The following is a 22,642-nucleotide window of genomic DNA, read 5'->3' as shown; positions in this document are numbered from 1 at the left end:
CCACAATTAGAAAAGAGTTAATTAATGCATGAATCTAATCAACATAGCGTTTTCTTTCTAAAGAGAATCAAACTGAGATCTTAAAGCAATAGTTGAAGTACTAAAATATGTTGTATATTTTTCTTGGTGTGGTGAGGGTTCTGTCAACAGATAATGGGGTTAAACTATACACTTGGACTCTTTTCTAGGAAAAGAAAAAATCTAACGGGATTCCAGCAGCACCCATGAAGTGTTTTTGTAAGAAGTACGGGTTACTCCTGGCCCTAAGCTATTTGTCTCACTGATAAATGATCCACCAGAAGAACCATCTGTGCTAATACGCGACTTCTGATAATTTTCAAAATATAACACCGCAACACTTTCACATGATGAATGGCACAAAATCAAGGAAACATGAATAATAGTACAAGAAATCTGCTTCTAAAGAAACGACAGCAAAATCAAAATGAATTGGGTAATTTGCCATTTCACAAGAATCAGCAGGCCATAATTCAATAGAAAGGGACCTATCAATAATAATGACATGTATCAGCTCAACTATATCAATTTTGGCTTCCACATCAAGATACGAAATTGACTGCAAAAAGTAGATGCAAGCTTTCCACTTCCCACAGATTTATCGAGCATAAGTCAATGGTGCCATCTAAAGAAACACAAATTACAATTAAAGCTACAATGGTTACAGATATTACCATATTCATTGTGAAAAGTGACATAGAAAGTCACCATACTAAAGCCCTCCAGTCACTGCTAGAGCCAAAAGCGTCCTCTACGAGCACAGAAATAAGCTAATCTATGGTTGGGATATATATATATATATATATATAAATAGTTCAATACAATTCTTACAAATCAGAGGACCTAAGGAGAGTAGCCATGCATGTCAACAAATTCAAACTCTCTCTTTATCTAAACATATATCCCAATCACAGGGCATTTCTCTGATATTAGAAGCATTATCTTCCCAATGAGAACATGAGAAACCCATTGAACAAATCCAAGCAGAGAAATCAAGAAATCATTTGTATATAATGGCATCATGTCGCCCAACACCTATATAATGGATGGGAATGCCAACAAGTTCTTCTATCCTTTCCATGTATTGACGTGCTGCCTTCGGAAGATCAAAATAGTTTCTGATAGAAGAAATATCACACTGCCACCCAGGCAAAACTTCATATTCCACCTACACAAGTGTGAGATACACATTAATTCAAAGCCACAGGGAGAATAAATTGTTAGATTATCTTTCCAATAGAATTAGAATTTATTTGTTAATTTTGTTTATTTATTTTCTATTAACTCTTTAAGTTTTGTTTCCCATTATCTATTTTTATTAAATCTCAGTTTTTATTTAGCTATTTATTTATTAATAATTAAATCCCAGTTGTGTTGGGGTAAGCCATCACAAAGAGTTGAATTTTATAAAATATTCAGTATGACCAAAAAGATTTATTGCAGGGGGGGTTGGGGGGGGGGGGGGGGGGGGGGGGAGAAGGGTTACTTTATAATGTTCCGTTGTATATGTATGAATTTATTCCTTGTTAGACTGTAGGGTTTCAAATGCATGGAAAACAAAAGGTAACAATGCCTGCATATGACAGGTGTTCCCTTCATTTGGACCTTCAGTTTAAAGTCATATTTGGAGGGCTAATAGTTCAAGGTTTTGACTTTCACCAAGTACAAAACAGCTACCAATGGAAGCTTATGAATAAGTCATTAAGAACAACATCAAAGTGAATATTTGGATGAAAAAGAAATACATGCCTTTAGTTGCTCCAGAACACTAAGATCTGCTGGGAATGATTTGATTGGTGAACCATCAATGTGTTTGTAAGATACACCCAACTGAATTTCAGAAAAATCAGACAAAACATCAGGTTTGGTGAGATTGAGAGAATAAAATCCATTAATTCGACAGCAGTACTGTAGAGCAACTATGTCAAGCCAGCTACAACGACAAGGACGATCAGTAACTGTGCCAAACTCCTGCCCAGCAAACCTAAGTAGGCCACCACCTTTGTGCAAGATTTCAGTTGGGAAAGGACCTAAACCAACTCTTGTAGTGTATGCTTTAACCTACACAGGAAACATCCATTAGGAACTACAACTGGCCATGCAACCCAACAATATCATAGTATTATGTCAAGCACAAAAATTCTATTTGCCATTGCAATATGTTAAAAGAATTCCAGAAGCATGTGTTCTTTGAAATAAAGCACAAGGGTTACTGTTCAAGCTGAGGCAACTGCTTACTATCAACTACCTTGTACTTGGTCAAAAACAAGTTACAACACTTCCTTATTAAATTGATAAATTGCCCAACCTCATAAAATTTGCAACTTTTACCAGCAAGGAAAATGAGAAGAAACTGTTCTCTTACCCTGGAGAGAAGAAAGAAATGCAAGAATAATCCACTTACCACTCCGATTAGGTCACCAACAACTCTAGGTAAAATGCCAAGACCAGTGCAGATTCCACCTGCTGATGGACTAGAGGAAGTTACGAAGGGGTAGGTTCCAAAGTCAATGTCCAGCATGGTTGCCTGATCTCCTTCCACCAAAATCTTCTTCTCTTGCGCAATGCATTCATTCACGACATACACAGTATCAGCAATGAAGGGTTCCAACCTCTCGGCAAATCTCTTGTAATTTTCAACTTCTTCTCTAAGCATGTCTGGGCTGTGCTTAAAACCTTGGAATCTTGAAGCTGCCTCTGACAATAACAGATCAAGCTTCTGAGGGAAAGTGTCCATATGTCTCAGGTCACATACTCTGATGCCATTCCAGATAACTTTGCTAGAGTAACATGGTCCAATGCCGTTCTTGGTAGTGCCAATAAAGGAGTTGGCTAGCTCAGATTCTCTAAGCCCATCAACTACTCGATGAAAATTAAATAACAAGTGAACACAGTCAGTCAGATACCAATATCCTTTCTTTGCAGGAGATCCCATTTGATTCAAGGCCATCAATTTCTTTGAACAATCCTGGTAAATGCACCACAATGCCATTACCAATAACACAGAGTGTTCTCATTCAGAATACCCGAAGGAACAAGGCGAAGGGCAAACTTCTTGCCATCTGCATTGTAAACAGTGTGCCCAGCATTTGCTCCATCAAGACATCAAATTATATTTTGAAGCTTCAGACTAAACATGCTGCAAGTACAGATACCTAGGTGTTCAGGAAACAACAAATCAGGCCAGCTGATAATAACAATCACTATTACCATTTTTTATTTGAAAAAAAAAAAAAAAAATGTTCAGTACAAGGGTTACAAATAAAGTAATGTTCACAAGCACATTTTCACAAGCTGCATAGCTGGTGGACCAAAGTGACACTAAACTTGTATCCAGCTTTTGCTGAACGAAACTAGATGGCCAGGTTTTTGGCATCTTCAAAACAACCCAGCTGTAGATAATGTGACACATCGTCTAGCAGACATTATTCTACAAGCATGAGCAAGATCACTATCAACAAGTTGCATTCCAACTTCACCTCTTTCAACAAATGTGGATGGACAAGTCAGTGTGCCTTTTCATCATAGAAGCTAATTTAAAATATTAGTTTTTCCAATATTTTATTTTATTTTCAAATCCACAACACTGAAGGAAAAGAAGAAAGAAGATAAAACTGAGAAACATAGATTAGTAAAGTTTCACAAACACATTCCAATTCAAATTTTGGAGAAATGACTGCTCCAAAACCCATGTCTACATGGGATTGCAACAATACTGCCAGTCCACTTAATAAAGAGGAAGTGGTGAGCCAAAGAAAGCAACCATTCACATTATAAGCTAAGGTTCTTCACATCAATAAAAAGTACAAGTAAGCATTAAGGTGCAATGCAACGCAACACAACATAACACAACGCAACACATCCTAATAAACTAGTACATAGACAAATCGGGGAGAAGGCAATATAACAATAATATATGTTTAGAACATATGTGGTAACTTAATTAATTGTGTATGCTTTGCAATTAACAAATTCAAAACTACATTTATTTGTATTCAGTGTTGCCAAATGCCAAATCCGTTTCGTATTCATATCCTGTATCAACATCAGTAAACAAATCATTTAAAAAAAAAAAAAACACAGTAAACTCATATGGTTCCCCTATGTAAACCTTGGCCGATCGAAACAAATGGCACTTAAGTATACATAGATATGCGTAATGCGTGTATAAAAATATACTCCTAGATAGATAGATAGATATGAATGAATGGATGGATAATGTAAAAGAGTAGAAGAGAAGAGAGGACAGCGAGCAACAATAAGCATGTGGAAGTGGTGGGCCAAGATATGCAGGAGCCGAGCTTGCCTTTGCCTTGGTCACCCCACTGAGTTTGTGATAATAGTAGCAATAGTAGGGTTTCCTGTTTAACAAATCAAAGTTGTTTGAGAATTTATTCTTGCGTACCTTCACTCATTTCTCCCTCTATTCTTCAAGGGGCAAATAACTTTTAGTCAATTACACATTGTTACATCTCAATTTGGGTGTTCTTAATCTCATATAGACAGACTTCAGAAAAAACATTTCGGATACTTTATATTTTGATTAATGAACATTGAAAGAAAACTAACAAGGTACACAGCAAAACTTGCTTTTGAAACTTCATTAAATTTTTGTGGGTTTTCTTTGAGAGATTTATAACAAACATTAAACGTCTTCCAAATGTGTACTATCATTTATGCTGTTTTTAGTTGAAAGATTTTGAAAAAGATTTAGGAAAGGACAGAGAAAAAATAAGTGAAATGTGAATAAAATATACCTATATTTTACCTAATTTCATACACTTTTTCCCTTTTCCTTTTCAAATTTCTTCTCAAATCCCCAAATCAAATATAGCTTCAAGAAATTTCAACATAAAGCCAATTCTTAGAAACTATTTACCACCTTCTGTTTCATACTTGCTAATTTTGACAACTATGAAAAACAATAAAACAAAGCAGCACTGGTGACCACGGATAACAAGTGAGCCAAGGCAAGATGAAGAAGTTAAGTTGTTCGTAACTCCCAACTTTGCCGGAAAGAAATATACAATTAAAAACAAAAATCATCTTTCAGCATCATCACCTCTTCTTCATGTATTTCTCAATGCATGCAAAACTACATACATGCCTACTACAAAAATGGTGAAATTCATCAAAAAGTAGTACTTTTCAATCTCATTCTGGCTATGTACAACAAATGCAATGATGCTACATATGATGATAAGGTCACCCAATTCAAACTTGGTCACTCAGACTACACTCGCAGCAACGACCATCCTATCCAGTTATGCTGCGACTCTTCACGCCAGAAGATTGTAGAAGGCTGAATGACAAGGACTGTTGCTCACTGCTCAGCATAGAGAACCACTTCCTTATTATACAATCACCAGGATCAGATTGGCTTACCACTGCTGGAAGCTCCGCTAAACTATACTTGATAATTTCTTTAAAATTAAGAGGAAGGAGACCAAGTAAAGCATTTGCGGTAGCAATTTGACTAGGCAGGCCCAATTTCCTTGAAGAGCTCTGGCACAGAAAAGCAGACAATCTGATTTTCAGGTTTTCAACACCGTTGTTTCCATACCCACTAGCATCAACTCCAAGCCTGTAAAAAAGATAATAATAGTTAAGTAAATAATTTCTTTTATAGATAAATTAACTATAATGTGTTGAATTCAGGCAAGTAAAAGCACCAAAAACTTGGACACAAAACAATGACGCAGTAATCATAAAATGGTAGGTTTGTGTTTTTGTTTTGTTTTTTCACTACACAAGATTCCAAGTAAAGGTGCCTTAATTGCACTGCAACCCTTTACCATTACAACATTATTACTAGAGCCAAGGCATTAGGACACGGAAAAGCATATATTAACTGATAACATGAAAGAAAACTCCAAACAATTTTTATTTTATTTTAAATGAGCTGTTGTGAGGAAAGTCTCTCAAAAATAGTTTCCAAAAACAGCTCCATCAAACTTGTTTTCGGTGTTTTCATTTTCTCAAATCTCAGTTGTAGAGAACTATTTTTTAAAAATGATTCCAAACAAGCGTGACGATCCCGACATGCATATCATTATTGCATATTGAGTTATTACGTGAATTTGCATGTTTCTGTGCTTAATTTTGCTTATATCTGTCTGATTATGAAATATCTGTTAGAATGCTTCCTTTGAATCAGAAATGAAAGCCTTAACGAATTCAGAAACAGAAATTGACAAATTCAATAGGCTTATTGGAATATTTAGAACCATTTGGGGAGTTAAATTAAAATTTGATTCAGATTAAATTAATTAGGATTAAACAACTAAAATTGCGTAGGATTGATTAACCTTAAGCTTGTTTAATTATCCTTAAGTGTACTTAATTAGCCTAAACTTATCCTAGGTATATATATATATGATTTTTGAAGGGAATTAAGTTAATAATCAACACAATTGGGCTGAGATTTTAGAGAAAGAGTGAAATCAACCTCTAAAGAGAGAGGAGAATTTGTGAAGAATTGCTTGGAGGATTGAAGAATTAAGAAGAAGAAGTCAAGTTTTTGCAAGAATAAGCTTAGTTGAAGACTCTAGGTATGAATTCCAACCTCAATTCTTGATGATAACTCATCTAGTAAATGAATTCATAAAGATTATTAACTTAATGACAAGAAAAGAGTTAAAAGATGTTGAATTTGAGGTTAGAGCATACATGCATGCATAATTCCATCATATTTTACCATTGAGAGCTAGAATTTTGGTATTCTTGTTGAAATTGAGAGTTGAATTTTACATGCATTAAGGAATTACAAGTTTTTAAAATGTTTAATTTCATGTTTAAAGGTTTTGGAAAGAGTTTGGAAACAATTCCATACATGCATGGAAGTTTGATTTCAATTTTGTAAATTTATGAAGTTTTTGGACTCAGACTTCAAATTGGTTTACATTCATTTTCCTAAGTGCTTTCAAGTAATTGAACCAGCCATGCAAGCATTTGACTTAAGGACTTATGTTTTGAAGCTTTAAATTCTGTTATGGAACACCCAGAATTCGACTTCATCACTCAAGCGACGAAGTTACGGCTCGAGAGCACTATGAGACCATCCAGTATTTTTGCAGAGGCATTGTACATCGCTCGAGCGACCAAGAGTCCGCTCGAGCGAACTCAACTTTCATCGTACTTGGCTCGACGACTATCGAGCCTAGATTTCAAGCATTCAGAACTTTTGCAGACCATGCTGACTGCTAGAGCGAACTGCCCTGTTCCAGCAACTTTTGAAAAATACTTTCAAGTGCATACTTTCATTAAGAAAATAATAAGTTAAAAACCCACCCAAAGAATCGAATCGAATCGAATCGGAATAAGATTAGATTAATTGTTGAATAGTATGTTTCATTGCACCTTTGTTATATGTTTTGTGTATGTTGGACACCCGAAGCTTAACACTAGTACAAGCCCATTGTGAATAATATCTCTATAAAGATATGTTCGAAAAGTATTTTGAATTAATCAAGAATGATATTATGAAATCTTATTTTGTATTTATGAATGAATGTCCTTTTTGAAATTGTATTTGTAGCATCCTTTAATGAGGCCTTTGCTTGGGAGACATAATACCATGATCCATTGGATTAATTGAAACACGGAGATTTCTGATATTAGACCCTAGTGGTCCACATTGAATTAAGCGTCGTGGTTTTATTGATTGACCCGTTGTGGTCCCATTGTTTGACCTATATGGTCCCCATTGGCTTCGGCCTATTGATTATTTGTTATTCTATTACATGTTAACGACGTATAATGTTTTTGAATAGATATTGTCAACATAAAGGATTGATGTGATTGTTTATATAAATTGTTTCAGATATTGAAAAGATATATTTATCTTTTGAGGAGAGTAATAGAAAAGTATAGCGAAAAGAAAAGAGATATTTATATGGTGTTTATCGATCTTGAGAAAGTATATGATAGAGTGTCCCGGGGTATAATATGGTGGGTGTTAGAGAAGAAAAGGGTGACAAAAGGTTATATTGATGTGATTAGGGGCATGTGTGAAGGGGTGGTGACCACTATTAGATCACCTGCTGGAGAGACAAATGAATTTCTTATCACTGTAGGGTTATATTAAGGATCTACATTAAGTCCTTATCTTGTTGCTTTAGTTATGAATGAGTTGACAAGAAATATTCAGGATGACGTGTCATGGTGTATGCTTTTTGCAGATGATATTGTGCTAGTGGATAAGACTAAAGAAGGAGTTAACATAAAGTTGGAGATTTGAAGAAAAGCTCTTGAATCTAAAGGATTATGAATAAGCAAAACTAAGACAGAATACATGAAATGTAAATTTAGTAACAGTAACAATGAAAGCAGAGGAGAAGTGAAAATTAAGAACCAAGAACTGCCTAAGAGTAAACATTTTCATTATTTAGGATCGATTATCACAACACCGGGGGAGATTGATGCGGATGTGGCCTATAGGATTAAGGTTGGATGGTGTAAGTGGAGAAGTGCGTCTGGGGCACTGTGCGATAAACGAATACTGACTAGGCTAAAAGGTAAGTACTATAAAACGACTATTAGACTAGCAATGTTGTATAGGATGGAGTGTTTGGCAACCAAGAAAAAACATGTAGATACGATGAGTGTGGCTGAGATAAGGATGCTCAGGTGGATGTGTGACAAGACAAGACAAGACAGGACAGAATTAGGAATAAGTGTATTCGGGAATGGGTAGGAGTAGCACCAATAGAAGATAAGTTGAGAGAGAATCGATTGAGGTGGTTTAGTCACATTCAACGGAGAGCAATAGAGGCAGTAATGAAGAGATGCGATGCTGTAACGGTAGATGGGAGTATTAGGAGACGGGATAGACCTAGATTAACATTGACTAGTGTTGTAAATAGAGATATGGATCTACTTAATTTGACTAACGAAATGGCTTTTGATAGGGCCACGTGGAGAAGAAAAATTCATGTAGCCGACCCTATTTGATGGGACTTAAAGACTTGATTTGGTTTGGTTTGATTTGATTTGGTTTATTGAAAAGATATGTTTATGAAATGTTGGACTTCATTCATTAAATCTTTTATATTGATGTTACTCACTAGGCTCCAGCTCACTTCTCTCCCTTATATATATGTAGGTAAGCATGTGGATTGACTAGCTTAGAGTTGCTTTGGGAGTCCACCCTTTCGAGAAGCCAATCGAACGAGAAGTGCCTCCGTGATGGGGGCGTTGCTTGGTCTTTAAAGGAGCTAAGCTTTTGTCATCCCTTGTTTTTGCTTTTGAAATAGTAAAACATGTTATATGTGTGAAAGTTGAAGTTTGAATTTGTAGTAGTATTATTATTATTATGGTATGAAGAATGACTTGTTCTACTTATGAGGTCAGATAGCCCCCCCGACTGGAATAGAAAGCCTAACCTAATTCTGCAAAACCCTTACTACACTTGGTACCTCATGGACCGTCCAACCCATCGAAAGCCACTTCCATATATATCCCTAGCAAATCACTCTCCAAGCTAGGTTGGGCAATAGTCATTAATTCAAGTAAGGTATGGGTTCATATTATGAAAGCCCACTTAATGGACTTCTTTACATTTTGTTATTGCTTCCACTAAACCCTATTTATAATTATATGATTTGATTTCATCATTGAGGCTGAAGGTAATGTAGGATTACTGGCCGGTCATGACCTAGACCTTTAGGGGCGGGTTCGGGTCATGACAGAGTGGTATCAGAGCACGAGTTATTATCTCACGCACTTGTCCATTTAACTTCTAAAATTTGCATTATGTTCTAAATTCTAGTCTCTTAATTCATCATTACAAACCATATCTCTAAATTCTATCCAATAAATAGTATAATTCATAAAATAGATAGCCTAAGGCCAACAATACCAAACCAAGCCTTGTAACTCTCAATCAAGTAGGTTTGGTGTTTTGCTGTTCAAAAAAAAGTAGGTTTGGTGTTTACGTGAATTCTTTTCTCCATTCCGCTCTGTCCATGACTATATGCTTAACGCCTACACAATATACAAAATTCACTTGTCTATTCAAATGTCCTATAATATGGCTCTACATCTACTTAGTATCATTTCCTTGCTATCTCTTCTTTATTCCCAATTCCTCTTAAATCTCCACATATATTTGAGGATTCATCTTGTTTACAAACACCATATGCAAATTATAAGAAGGTGGAGCTCTTTTTTGTGTAGGGATGTAGCCTAAAATTGTATGGAGAAACACAAAGGCAGCCAGATCCAGACTTTAGGTATTGAAAGCAACAAACATTCGGCTCCATCAACCACGATACGTGAAGAGGAGGTGGGTTTGATCAGTAACAATATGTTATTTTCAGTTATGGTGGAAACATCGCCCCAAGTTTATAATATCTCAAAAAAGTACGACTCAACTCCCAAATGGGACATCCTCTTGCATGTGACTAGTGTGTGTATGCTAATTATCAAGCAGATTGATATTTCATGGCACATCATTATCCTCCACCCGTTCCCAAGATAAAACATTTAACAAAACCATAATGATAAAACACGGTCAACAAGATACTAAACCACAGTTCCTCTCAATTTTAGCTCAAGGCTTCAACCAACACTAAGTGCCACAATCCCGGACTAGAATATAAAGTTGACAGTGTGCCTAAAAAGAAGATGCATTAGTCAATAATAACATTCATATTATTCCAAAACTGAAGCAACCATATTATTACCTTCCCAGTTTACCAAGAAGAACAATAGAAACAGTGGAAAAGTTCTCTAGGAAACATGATTCCAACAATTTCAACATCTGAGAGAGAATATTGTTGCACGTCCAGTCCCAGCTCTGCAAATCAAGAAAAGAAGTACAAAGAAGTCAGAGAACAGTTCTCTCAGAATCTTGATGTACAAGAAAAAGCAAGTAAATAAAAAGCATATTTGAAAGAGAAAAAAAGAAAAGGGTATGTTTAAATCAACCATCTTTGCAACTTGCAAGTGATAGTACAGTCATAAAGATTTCAAAACAAGAATAGTCAAAATTTATTTCCCATTTTACAGAAGCTCAATAAAATATTCAAAATACACATCGGACATCATCTGTGAAAAAATACACCATGAGACATCATCTTGAATGAGTTTAGTTAAATAATTCATAACTAAGGCAAATAAATAAGGACTCAAAGCTAGACGCTTGATGCAATAGTAATTGAAACAACTCCATCATACATGTCTTTTATCATATCAATATATTCTTTGGTCACACCCTTTTGTCTTTAACATCCACCATATTATATCTCTAGGCACTTTATTTTAATTTTTTTTTCAAATTTATAAAAACCATATGCATATCCTTCCTCTTCCCTTACCTACCCAAAAAAATCCTTCCTCTTTTCTAACGACACCTTTACAGAAATCCAAACTGATTCTCTGGCACAGTTGTTGTATCCCTATGCGATGTACAATCATTCTCTCTCACAATTTCATTGTATAATTCATCAACGTAATGCCTTTGTAGTTGTTACAATTTTGGACATCTCATTTTATTTTAATTTATAGGTACTAAAATATCTCTTCTCCACTCATCAACATTTTCCTAATCACTAGAATCTTATTTTAAAAAATTGTTAACCAACACCCCCCTTCCTTACCTAAGCATTTCCAAGTATCAATAGGAATACAATCTGGTCCTAATGCCTTACTTGATTTTATCTTCGTTAGTGCATATTCCATCTCAAACTCCCATAGTCGATAGAAAACTTATATTTTCTAATTCCATTAGGGCTATCATATTCCTCTCCTCTTAAGCTTTCTAAATGTTTTTCATTTAATAGTTTCTCAAAATAACTTCACGTGGGGGACTTGCGCAAACTATATTGTTTTATATATTAATAATATGTCATGTATATGAATATTTCATTTAAAGATAATAAAAACAATGTAACATAACACTAATTTCTAAAAGTCTAATAAGGGAGGAGGGTTTAATTGGTATAAATCTACATTGTTTTTCCTTTTATAATTGGAACCCAAGTTATTTTCTTCAAACTTATAGCGTGTTTCATGTGTGCTGAAGTAATGAACATGTGTATCCCCCAAGTATCCAATATGTGTCTGGGTCTAACAAAAATTAAACAAATAACATGTCTTGTTTGGACATGTGTCCGACATGTGTCCGACATAGACACACCACAGACATCCCATCTGCCACGTTTCCAACAAAACTCTAAAAGTCAAAATTGACTCACAAAAAAGCTTTAAATAGAATTGAAGATTTTCAATTTGTGAAACCTTATCAAGATCTGAACACACTGGTCAAGTCACACATGGGAAGCTATAGAAGTCGTCCCAAAAACACAAGCTAAAACAGACTATGAAATAGAATTTGAAGTAAAACCAGAAAAGGTGAACTCATACCATGTTGCATGCTACCAGCTCCACTAATGAGAGGACATCAGTGAAATGGCACAAATTCTCATCAACGGTGGAGTTTGAGTGAGTAGTAGGCATCCCAAACTTGTTTAGACAAGAAGAGCCGCTGCAGTTCATGGAAAAGATACCAAATGCTCCCTCATGACCTGAAGTTTTCTTAATTTTCTCATTGCGGGAGAGGGCATCAGGTTCAGAGTTCAATGAATTCACTGATTCCATCAGATCTTGGCGCACAACAATAGACAACACATGGTTCTGAAGCTTTTCGAAGAGCATGGAAATAACAATATCCATGGAAACTGCACCCTTTGAAAATGGGCATTTGGTACACAAAGGTAACTCTGACCGAACCTCATCAGCAGATGGAATACAGTAAATGTAATCACTGGATACTTTTTCTCTCTCAAGAAATGTTACTAAAGATTTCATGACCGTCATTAATAAACTATAATCTGTAAGGTTAAAATATTTAGATCCACACATATGAGCAAAAACATGAAGAACAGTCAGCATCAAAGAAGTATCCAAATTTTGCATCCTGAAAATGTTGTATGAAGCCTCACATAAAAACCCAATGTGGTCTGTTGTTGCACATATTGATGCTAAAACAATTGCCCCAGCCACTAATTGATGAGTTGGAGCCATTCCATGTGATAAGATTATTTCTTCTTCATTCAGAAGGATGTTGACACTTGAACCACTTTTGGGCAATGATTCCGAAGATACATTACTACAAACCAGAACTCTTCTGTCTAGAAGAAAATCCTCAACGAGAACAAGCAGTTCACCGAAGAAGCATAATTCTGTAAAAGCACTTCTTGTCTCCACATCAGACATCACTGTGCATAAAGAAAATTGCAAGTTCTTAAAGGGGGAAAAGTATGACAAATGGTGGCTACAAAAAAAAAAAAAATATATATATATATAAATGAAAAATCACACAAATTTTATAAACCTGTATGCAAGCATCCGGCAAAGGAATCTAATAAGAATGTAGAATCTGTGCTTGATAAGTTTCCAAAATTCTCCAAAGCCCTCCCAGAAAAGTTGTGTAGTAGAACTGAAAAAAATACACATGCCTTCTCCCTATAAAGAGTAGGAAAAAGAGAAAAAAAAGAAAAAAAAAAAGAAAGAAAGAAAGAAAGAAATTAAAAATAAGAAGAAATAAACAGATTATACTTATTTTCATAACCAACTGCTCACAGGACTTCCTTTTTCTAATAATTCACCAAGAGAGGCAACAAATGCAAGGAGTCAATACTAACTAACAGACATATCTAAATTAACATAGAATTCTTCAAAAACAGCAGACACTGGCATAATATGAAAGTTAAGAACTTGAATATGATTGAATCACTTACTTAGGTAAAAGATCTTCAATCTTCAAAAGAGCAGGCACAATATTTTGCATCAAGTGATCTGTCAGAGAAATCATAGAGCACTGGCCCATAATAGTACCAGTCGCACGAAATATCCTAGAAATGCTGCTACTGTCCTTGGTATCTGAAAACACAACACAGTATCTGGGAAGCTCATCACATGCCAGTCCAAGCGCACTTTGATATGAAATATTTGTCCCCTTATAGCCAGAACTACATAAATCTGACATCCCCAACTCTGCACGTGAGTCCCATGTTTGCCATGCACAAGCATTATCCTCGTATACTGTGTTACCTGCACCAGTTTCTTTGTCTGTTACATTTTTGAAAGAATGAATGACACCTTCATTCATACTTACTGAGGGAACATGAGAAGTTTCAGGACTGTTAAGTTTCAATTTACTGGGGTCAATCTCCACATTGATGACATCGAAGCTGCAAGATGACACAGGATTGACCTTTTCACTCAAAAATCCCTCATAAGAGCACTCATCTACTAAACATTTAGTGCTATTTATTTCAACACTGTTTTGAAACTCAATCACAGGAAGGGTAGGTGACAGCGGCATTTCAATTGCTCTACGGTAGCATCCCTCGTCAACAGCATTGTCCAAGTCAAGCAACTTCATGAAGTTCCCTTCCAACTCTTCCTTAAAACTTCCCAAATTTTCTTGATTACTCCTACCAGAATCACCTATTCCATCTTTGCACACCTGAGCTGTTCCACCTGGATCAGAGGTGGGTGGGAAAGTTTGGTTGCAGATATTACCTTCTTTGATGCCTCTAGTTCCAAACCTATCCTTTCGGTCATTAGATTCACACAAATGCTGCAGAGCTACTTCCTCTATAGGAGATGCCTTTCTTTTCTTGTGAGCCTTCACTTGCTCAGCATAGAGATCACATTCCAGGTAAGGTACCCCACATCTTTCCTCCTGCAAGGATTTGTCCATTTGACTGTTTAATATACCATGCAGCATGGATAACTTCTCCTCTATCTGCAGATGCCACTCCTTACCCTCAGAATATAAATGTTCAACGGATTTAACCGCATCGAGGATCCTCTTCCTCTTCTTACTATGCCCAGCCCTCCCAACAGTACCAGTGCTAATAGGACTTCTGACACTATTTTCAGCCACCACTGCCAGATTTTCATTATACCTCGTTTTGGTAACTTCACCAGACAAGCTGGAAATGTTTGGTTGTGAATTCGATTTCTCTTCTGCCAATTTAGCTGATGTGGTGACAGAAAAAGCACCTCTTTCCTGTGAGCGCGTCAATTGTCTATCAGAAAAAGATGCTGTACTGGAATTTATGGCAGAACGCTGTAACATTTTTCTGTTAGAACCTCTAATCAGAGGCTCCAATTTAGAATCAATACCTGAAATGCATCGAGTACAATTTCCTCCACTAATAGGAAGTGATGGTGCAGTACGTTCTATGGTTTGCTTGATAAAATCAGAGGCATCCATAGCTGTGCAAATAGGCTTTACAAGCTCATTATTGCGCCGCTTTTTACTGAAGCGTTCCCTCCTCAAGTTTAAGCTTGGAGTATTAAAGATGTTGCCAGTCTGCAAAAATTAGACAAGTAGTTAAGTAAATACCATGTGAAGAAACTTGTGTATGCTCTGGTTCAAGGAAGGAGAAAAAATAAAAAAGCATAAGATATCGAAATCTAATCACTTGCAAAGAATACAGAAAATAGGATGAATAAGTACGCAACACATAACTCAAGTATTTAAAGTTGAAACTATATATTCTCAGGCTGCAAAACTTGACTGACAACAGCTACATATGAATAGCATTATTTATAATCTTCAACCAAATAACTATCTCCTAATATTTATTAAAATACATATACAAGCAAGTCCATGATGAATTATAAGAGCATAAGCCCTGATTGGATTACTCACCCATCAGATTAAAAGCTAAACAGCCATCAGTCAAATACCTATGTACTTCAATTAACTTGCTTCTGAGTAAACTCAACCAAAATATAGTCCAATAACAAACACTAGAAACCTGTATGCTATAGACTATTATTGATAAATGACATCTCCGTACCTATCAAATAATCAACAAAAATTTAATTCAAGTATGTTCAGATAGTTTAAATGAATAATAACCAAAAGAGAAACCGACCTTTACCAGGTCATCACTACCTTCACCCCGATGTGAGAAGTAGTTATTTAGTACATCCAGGCGATGCGAAAATTGAACAAAACCCTGCCTTAAGCAACATAGTTCTTGTTGTAGTATATTATTACGACATATTTCAAACTCAGCAACTTTTTTTGCATGTTTTACTTGCTTCTTTTTAAACTTCAGTTTTTTTCTCTGCAGCTTCATTATAGCAGTTTCAGAATTCATATTTTTATCAGGCAGAACAGCAGGAGCCTCAACCAATGTTCTAGAGGACACAAGTTCCAATATCTCTTCCTGTAGTTCCTCTATTCTTCGCTTATTATCCTCTAATTGCTGAGCTAACTGATTCGCACGATGTCTTTCTTCCATGGCCGCCTTCTTATTTGTTTCTGCAACCTTTCTCTGCTCTTCTGCTTTCCTTCTCTCTGAATCTGCACGCTTTTTTTCTCTGATCACCTTTTGTTTTTCTTCCTTGAGCCTTTTGTTTACCTGTTCAGACTTTAAGTACTCCAAAACCAACTTCGACTCATCAGCTTCTCTCTCTAATATCTCCGTTCGAAGCCCACCTTTCACTTCTGCAGCTTCAGCATTCATGCATTTATCAGGAGCCTCAACGAACTTTCTCAAGGGTACGAGTTCATCTATATCCCTTTGTAATCTCTCAATCCTTTGTCTATGCTCTTCCACCTGCTGAGACAAATAATCAGCACGACACTTTTCATCCATGACCTTCTTCTGATTAATTTCTGCAAACTTCCTTAGCTCTTCTGCTTTGGCCATCTCTGAATCTGCACGTTTTTTCTCTGTAATCACCTTTTTCTTTTCTGCCTCAATCTTTTTGTTTGCCTCTTCAGACTTGAATGTCTCCAAAACCAATTTTGATCTTGCGTCATCGGCTTCTCTCTTTAACTTCTCCAACTGAATAAGATTTTCCTCAACCTTTTTTCGTTCAATATCAGCAAGTCTCCTTTCTTCAGCAGCACTACTTTTTCCTGCCGGAAACCCACCTTTCACTTTTGCAGTTTCATCATTCATACATTTATCAGACAGGTCATCAGGAGCCTCAACCAACTTTCTCAAGGATACAAGTTCATCTATCTCCTTTCGTAATCTCTCAATCCCTTGTCTATGCTCTTCAACCTGCTGAGACAGATTATCAGCACGACACTTTTCATCCATGGCCTTCTTCTGATTAATTTCTACAAGCTTCCTTAGCTCTTCCACTTTGGCCCTCTTCGAATCTGCACGTTTTTTCTCTTTAATCACCTTTTGCTTTTCTGCCTGAATCTTTTTGTTTGCCTCTTCAGACTTGAATGCCTCCAAAACCAATTTTGATCTTGCTTCATCGGCTTCACTCTTTAACTTCTCCAACTGAATTCGATTTTCCTCAACCTTTTTTCGTTCAATATCAGCAAGTCTCCTTACTTCAGCAGCCCTACTTTTTTCTGCCTTCATAATTTTCCGTGCTTCATTAGCTTCCTTCCTCTCAGCATCAGCTTTTCTCCTCTCAGAATCTGTTTCCATTCTCTCTTTCTTGACAAGCTCCTCAAACCGTTTTATTTCCGTTTCCATTTCAGAAAGGCGTGTTCGAAGAAGAATTACTTCCCCATCCACATCTTGAGCTAGTGAGCCCCCTCTCTGATGCAATGAAAGTATCTCAGACTTCAGAGAGGATATCTCATTCTCCAATGAAACTCGAATAGCTGACTCGTTTGCTTTCTCCTGCCTTTCAGCATCAGCCTGCACCCTTTCCTCCTCATATGCTGGAAAAGAAATGTCACAATAAAGAAAAGGAAAATGTTATTAATCTACTAGTATAAATTTCCTTCAATTTCTGTATCTGCAAAAATATGGTAAATTTACACATCACATGTAAACCCAAGCATAAAAATCAACATACATATGCTCACAGATTTCATTGCATCAAAATTGGCATTTCTCTTCCATATATATTGTACTTCTGAACTTTCCATGCAAAAACACAATGGGGATCAGTATTATGTCAACATGTCACAGCAAGACGTTATCTCAATTGTCTAAGTTCATGTGACTTAAGAGGATAGATAACATTACAAACAGACAGGTGAGACGATGAATTTTATTTTATTATTAACGATGAAACTGAAGACAGCAACTCATCAGAAAATAAGTTCAAAGTTTTTTAGACAATATCAAGTGGAAGTCAACGTCACTCACCAATTACTATGGATGAAGCTTTTTCTAGGGATATGCATCCCTATATGCATTTGACCATCATAAACTCATTGACCTTACATCAAGCAAGATCACGCACAAATGCGTGCACACAGATATATATATATATATATAGGCAGAACATAGGTTTTCCTATGGAACCATCACAAAGCTAGAAAAACAGAGGTTCTACAGATTTGCTGCAAGTAGCAGATTGACCAATAATGGTTGGAGCACGCAAAGGTTTACTTAAAGGATGAACATTGTATCTTATTGTAATGAACTAGTGAAATTCAAGGTCACCTCAACAGTAGGTGGAGGGTGCAAGAAAAATTAATATTTTGGCACCTCCAAATTTAGATTCTTGATTTCGTATGGTATTTACAGGTCATAAGCTGGTGTGATAACAAGTGCTATCCACCCTAGAGCTATGGCGAATTAGCCTCTCCCTAAAAAGTGGGGTAAGGCTACATACCTACTCTTGCCCAAATCTGACTGTAAGCAGAAGCCTCAGGTATCATATGACCTTAATTTCACAAGGCATTACCATAAAAAATTTAAGGGGACTGACAGAATTTAAGATGGATTGTTCCACTAAAGCTTTGTTCAGAGCTTGGAATTGCTAAGAGAAAAAGAAAACCCATTTACCTTCATGTTTACACCCCGACTTTGTAAAACAACAGATTAAAACAAATTCTATGAAATCACGAAAAAGGGAAGGAGAAATGATATCTAAAAAGAAATAAAAAATTTCCACATACTTCAATCATATTTTCCTATTCACCATCAGTTTTATGGTAACCAAACAAAAAATAAAGATTTCCTTTGTATTTTCTTTTCTATTTCCCTCAACAAATGCATAAACCAAATAAAGCATAAATGTGGGGCTACCTATCAAGAGAAATAGGTTGAAGTTTGTAAGCTTATTGATCTATATATACACCTCACTCCTTTTTCCATTTCTCTATGCATTTCTCTCAATTTTCCATCCCTTGCTTTCTCAAACATCTCATACATACCACAACCAAGTGACAAAAGCAAGGGTTGCTAAAACACATTTGGATTTGGTTTTACCTTTCTTAAAATTGAGGCTTTCCTTTTGAAGTTTATCAATGAGTTCATTTTGGATCTTTACACCTTGTCGAAGAGCATTCCGTGAGGCTTCTAGCTTTGAGTATTTCTCTTTCAACTGCACATACAAAACACATATTAAAAAAAATAACTACAAAAATGGTATGACCAGAATTAAAAATAAATCAATACCACAACACAGCATGGATTCACAGCCTGCGGTTTCGCCACTATCTCTGCCTCCATCACTGCAAAAAAGCACAGGAAAACAATTAGGTTAAGACACCAGTATATACATGAATACAGAGTGATTGAGAAGCAGAAAGAGGTAAAGGTACTGTTTAGTTCCTTGCACAAGTAAGGGAGAAAGAGAAGAAAAAACTCACACTTCTAGGCATTTTGCCTAAGTACACAAAAAATTGCACTCTCTATTTTGCCAAACAACTCTAGCTAATGTGTACTCCAACAATACTTTAGTTAGCCATTCAAACTATCTAAACTGATTTTCAAAACGAAAATGCTATGTACATTTTTTTTTTTTTAAAAAAAAAGAAAAAAAAGAGAGGCTATTTTTCATGGCATGCCACATAGGCACCTAGTGTTGACATGGTTGCAAAGAAGCAACATCTACAAATTGATTTAGAACCAAATCAAACAAATATGTAGATAGCATTGTAGCAATGCATTCTAAAAAAGTGGTCAAGAGTCAAGTCACTCTCCAAAGTTGTAAAAACTAAATAAAACTGCAATATTTCAAAGAACCATAGAGAATTTCATTGAATTTTATTAAAATGGCAAACATCAAACAGTTGTTAATTTACTCCAGGGAGAAATCTTAGACCTTATATTATTTTGAAAGTCTCAAACCATTTTTTACTCTCATATCACTTACATAGTACCAGTATAAAATTCAATTACCCAACATATGGGTTGAAGGGGAGGTCATGGAATGTGTAATATGGATGAAGAGAACACTATATACATGTACACTGTACAAAGAAATAACCTCTTTGTCGTTAACTCATTGCGCAAATTCCTAAATTCCATCAAATGGGAAATGGGAGTGAAGCCCATGTTCCAAGTTTGTTTTCCTACTTCTTCTACCGCATTACATTCAAAGTAGTAACATACAATTCTATTCCAGATATAAATATTGGATTTATAAAAGCAGAGAGTTAACATGAAAATGGAACCAAAACAACCACCAAATCAAACAAACAAACATACATGTAAAAGCAACACAAATCATTCACATCCAATTTCCCTTATTTTAGAAACCCAGGCACCACAAGGATAGTTCAAATATAAAATTCAAGATCCAGAAGGGGGTTTGAGTTTAAGCCTAGGGTTTCGAAGATAGGGGAGGCGGGGATTGCACATGGGGGGAGGAGAGAGAGAGAGAGAGAGTTCCCTACCTTGAGGCAGAGTTGGGATGGAGGGACTTGCAGAGAACACTGAAGAAGGAAGGTGCTACGATTTCGCGGCAAGGTCTTCAACGCACTGTTTTGGAGATCTGAAACACACACACGCTCTCTCTCTCTCCCTCCCTCCCTCCCTCACTCACTCACAAAGCCCTAGTTTTACAGTAAACCCTATTGGATTTGGAGCTAGCTATCTGGGTGGGATGCAAAAACAATATGGGTCGGTATAACTGGGCAGGACTGACAAATCTAACCGACCCGAATTCGGAAGGAGTCAGATCTGGATGATGCAAGTTGAGCCGGACCATCGCGTGAACTGGACCGAACGCAAACAGGGCGGTCTGACTGGGTGAACTGCTTATGTCTTGTTTGGTTGCCAGAAATAGGCCCAATAATAGGTTCTCAACATGAATCATCAATGAAAAATAGATTTTCAAATTTTGGATTTTGGATTTTGTGTATTATTTAGGGCCTTAACAGGCCTGGAGGCCCACCTAAGGAACTGTGTTTCAAATATTAATAAATAAATAAATAAATAATGCTTCATACTACTAATTTAACACTATAAATAATGCTCCAAATGAGTAAATTTTTTTAAGCTAAAATTCATTAGTAGCTTTCATTGTTTGCAAGGCTTTGGGGGAGCACAATTCCTTGTCATATTATTAATTCATTAACAAATTGCACATGGACTTACTTATCACTCAACCCCCACCACACTCATTATCACTCCCCCGGCCGTCCCCCACCACATTCTTTGTATCATATTACTAAAAAAATTGCACATAGACTTACTTATCACTCAACTCCCACCACACTCATTATCACTCCCCCCCTCCCCCCCCGCCGTCCCCCACCACATTCTTTGTATCATATTACTAAACAAATTGCACATGGACTTACCTATCACTTAACCCCCACCACACTCATTATCTCTCCCCTCGCTGCCCCCCCACCACATTCTTTGTATTATATTACTAAAATCAATGGCTACAAAAATATATAGATCGCATGATACAAAAAGTGTGACAAATGATCATATACTTTATTTTATTTTTATCTTCGGTGAATCTTTTTATAAAAAAGAATAAAACAAAATATACTTTTTAGATTATCCTGCACTAGAAAAACTTGAAAAGTTAAAAAAAAAAAAAAAATCAAAAAAAATGTAACTTTTTATTGGAATCTCAAACTCATTCTGAGGGGTTCTTTGAGATTTACTTATTCAATGTATTTTTTAATTTTTTTATAAAAAAATATTTTAAAAAATAGAAAGGTAATACGACTCAAATAAATATACTTATTTAGATTATCCCCAAACAATCCACAAGTGTGTCATCCTATCCTTTATCTATCAACTACTTAAGAAAGGTAATTAATCATGTTCTACGTGTTTTTGCTACCAACCTATGATAGTAGCTTAGAATATCATGTGAATAATGCATAATGATACTGAGTGTAATTTGTTTAAACCAAGGGAGATGAGTATAATTTATCCCTCTTTTTATTTATTTATTTATTATTATTATTATTATTATCAAATAAGATTTTTTTTGTTTAACTATCAAATAGGAAAAAATTCTATCTATAATTCTAGGTAAGGTTTTGTAACATAAATTTTTTATAAAATATGGCTCCAATCTCATAACTATTAGTAAACAATGTAAAGGTCCTGTGTGTGTCAATTTCCGACTACACTGCCAATCAAGCACTCAGCTGGAGAATACTGGCAGAATAGATTAAGCCCGAACGACCTGTCACAAAAAGAAGATTTCGGCGGTGGTTCGTCCACCCGGTGGCACTCCGACGATCAAGTCAGTTATCTCTCAAAGATAGCAAAAGTGCTTAACTTACTATTCAGAGCATAAAAGCATACCTTAGACCCATGAGGGTGCCTCTCTTTTATAGCCAACATTTACCTAATCCCAATAGAAGTCTAGCTTCAATGAATTTAGGATTACTGCTAATCTTAGACTCTCAGTAGGATTGGGATAAACTCTCTAAGAGTCTTATATTTATCCAAACTGAAGTCCTCTC

The 22,642-nt window shown here is 36.0% G+C and overlaps 1 protein-coding gene and 1 pseudogene across 3 annotated transcripts; both read right to left on the bottom strand.

Annotated features, from left to right (window-relative positions):
• Window positions 1-785: 785 nt before the first annotated feature.
• On the bottom strand, window positions 786-3,231 carry LOC114287104 (adenylosuccinate synthetase 2, chloroplastic-like; annotated as a pseudogene). The gene is made up of 4 exons (XR_014330192.1): window positions 3,174-3,231; window positions 2,423-3,110; window positions 1,768-2,079; window positions 786-1,186 (listed from the first exon to the last, which is right to left on the bottom strand). The product of XR_014330192.1 is annotated as an adenylosuccinate synthetase 2, chloroplastic-like (transcript).
• Window positions 3,232-4,979: 1,748 nt separating this feature from the next.
• On the bottom strand, window positions 4,980-20,928 carry LOC114287088 (uncharacterized). 2 transcript variants are annotated; one of them, XM_028230369.2, is made up of 9 exons: window positions 20,600-20,928; window positions 19,377-19,432; window positions 19,188-19,302; window positions 15,918-17,683; window positions 13,761-15,346; window positions 13,355-13,485; window positions 12,385-13,238; window positions 10,704-10,816; window positions 4,980-5,602 (listed from the first exon to the last, which is right to left on the bottom strand). In XM_028230369.2, the coding sequence occupies exons 2-9, from the start codon at window positions 19,428-19,430 to the stop codon at window positions 5,275-5,277; spliced, it is 4,947 nt and encodes a 1,648-aa protein (XP_028086170.2). In that variant the 5' UTR covers window positions 19,431-19,432; window positions 20,600-20,928; the 3' UTR covers window positions 4,980-5,274. The 2 variants fall into 2 exon arrangements, with proteins under 2 accessions (XP_028086170.2, XP_082726280.1); XM_082870154.1 differs by having other exon boundaries at window positions 15,924-17,683.
• Window positions 20,929-22,642: the final 1,714 nt, after the last annotated feature.

Source organism: Camellia sinensis, chromosome 1 (genome assembly GCF_055761805.1).
Source record: "Camellia sinensis isolate YWXY chromosome 1, ASM5576180v1, whole genome shotgun sequence".
Classification (NCBI taxonomy): Eukaryota; Viridiplantae; Streptophyta; class Magnoliopsida; order Ericales; family Theaceae; genus Camellia; species Camellia sinensis.
The sequence above is the reverse complement of the archived record's forward strand: the minus strand, read 5'-3'. Positions and strand labels throughout refer to the sequence as shown.